The sequence below is a fragment of the Eimeria mitis genome, genomic scaffold (assembly GCF_000499745.2).
Source record: "Eimeria mitis Houghton genomic scaffold, Emh_scaff2971, whole genome shotgun sequence".
Taxonomy (NCBI): Eukaryota; Apicomplexa; class Conoidasida; order Eucoccidiorida; family Eimeriidae; genus Eimeria; species Eimeria mitis.
Genome location: NW_013571313.1, coordinates 3,254 through 4,910, shown reverse-complemented (window position 1 = coordinate 4,910; position 1,657 = coordinate 3,254). Strand labels below are relative to the sequence as shown.

The window sequence follows — 1,657 nt, the reverse complement described above, 5'->3', positions numbered from 1 at the left end:
CATCATATATTTGCACTTGTATATATATATATATATATATATATATATATATATATATATATATATATATATATATATATATATATTATAAATACAGAGATATAAATACCTGTATATAAGTATGATTATAAATAAACAAAAAAAAATTAAAATAAAAAAGTAAACAAAAAAAATAAATTAAGTTTGTTTTAGGGTTTAGGGTTTAGGGTTTAGGGTTTAGGGTCTGGCTTTAGGTCCTCTTCGTCAATAAACCCTAATGCCTTCCACTGCTGCAGCCTGCACAGCAGCAGCAGCAACAGCAGCAGCAGCAGCAGCAACAGCAGCAGCAGCAGCAGCAGCAGCAGCAGCACAAATTCCTTTGCTGTTTTTCCCTGTCTCCTTATCACCCTCCCCATACAACCACCGTGGGCAGCAGCAGCAGCAGCAGCAGCAGCAGCAGCAGGAGCAGCAGCAGCAACAGCAAGAACAGCAGCAGCAGGACGAGTAGCAGCAGCAGCAGCAGCAACAACAGCAGCAACAAATGCAGCAGCAGCAACAGCAGCAAAACAAAACCACCAACAGCAGCAGCAGCATCACCAGCAGCATCACCACCACCACCACCAGCACCAGCACCACCAGCACCACCACCACCAGCATCACCAGCAGCAGCAGCAGCAGCAGCAGCAGCAGCAGCAGCAGCAGCATCAGCAGCATAAAACCCTACGTGGTGTGTCCGAGTTCTTGTTTTAGTTTATCCTCAAGCGAGAGCTGCTGCTGGGGTTTACTTATTAAATATTTTTTAGGGTTTAGGGTTTGCTGCAGAGGGTTTACACCCGCAGACAACCACAAATATATAAAACCACCAGAAGATACACACATCAGACATACCTGCAGCGGCTACATCACACACACAGCAGCAGCAGCAGCAGCAGCAGCAGATGCAGCAGCAGCAGCAGCAGCAGGAGCAGCAGATGCAGCAGCAGCAGCAGTAGATGCAGCGGCAGCAGCAGCAGGAGATGCAGCAGATGCAGCAGCAGCAGCAGCAGCAGCAGCAGATGCAGCAGCAGCAGCATGAGCAGCAGATGCAGGAGCAGATGCAGCAGTAGATGGAGCAGCAGCAGCAGCAGCAGATGCAGCAGCAGCAGCAGCAACAGATGCAGCAGCAGCAGATGGAGCAGCAGCAGCAGCAGATGCAGCAGCAGTAGATGCAGCAGCAGCATCAGATGCAGCAGCAGTAGCAGCGGTAGAAGCGGTTGCAGCAGCAGCAGCAGCAGCTGATGCTGCTGTCAAGCGTGTAGACACGTATACATACTGCACTCACAGCAACGGCAGCAGCAGCAAGAACAGCAGCAGCAGCAGCAAGAACACCAGCAGCAGCAGCAGCAACGGCAGCATGAGCAGCAGCAGCAGCAGCAGCAGCAAGAGTACACAGACATCCATAAACCCCATTTGTGCAGCATAATATAAATTTCTCTGCTTGGTGGTGATGTCTCTTTAGCTGCTGCTGCTGCTGCTGCTGCTGTTGCTGCTGCTGCTGCTGCTGTTGTTGCTGCTGCTGCTGCTGTTGCTGCTGCGGCACGTGCTGCTGCTGCTGCTGCTGCATGTGTTGCTGCTGCTGGTGCAGCTCGTCGCCGCCGTTCTATATACTGCTGTGCCTACATTTCCTGCTGCTGCAGCC

General features: G+C 50.4%; 1 protein-coding gene across 1 annotated transcript; it reads left to right on the top strand.

Moving 5' to 3' along the window:
* Positions 1-256: 256 nt before the first annotated feature.
* Positions 257-1,054, top strand: EMH_0060870 (uncharacterized protein; the record flags this gene model as incomplete). Its single annotated transcript, XM_013497836.1, has 2 exons — positions 257-483; positions 802-1,054. 2 exons carry the CDS (start codon positions 257-259, stop codon positions 1,052-1,054), a joined length of 480 nt encoding a protein of 159 aa, XP_013353290.1.
* Positions 1,055-1,657: the final 603 nt, after the last annotated feature.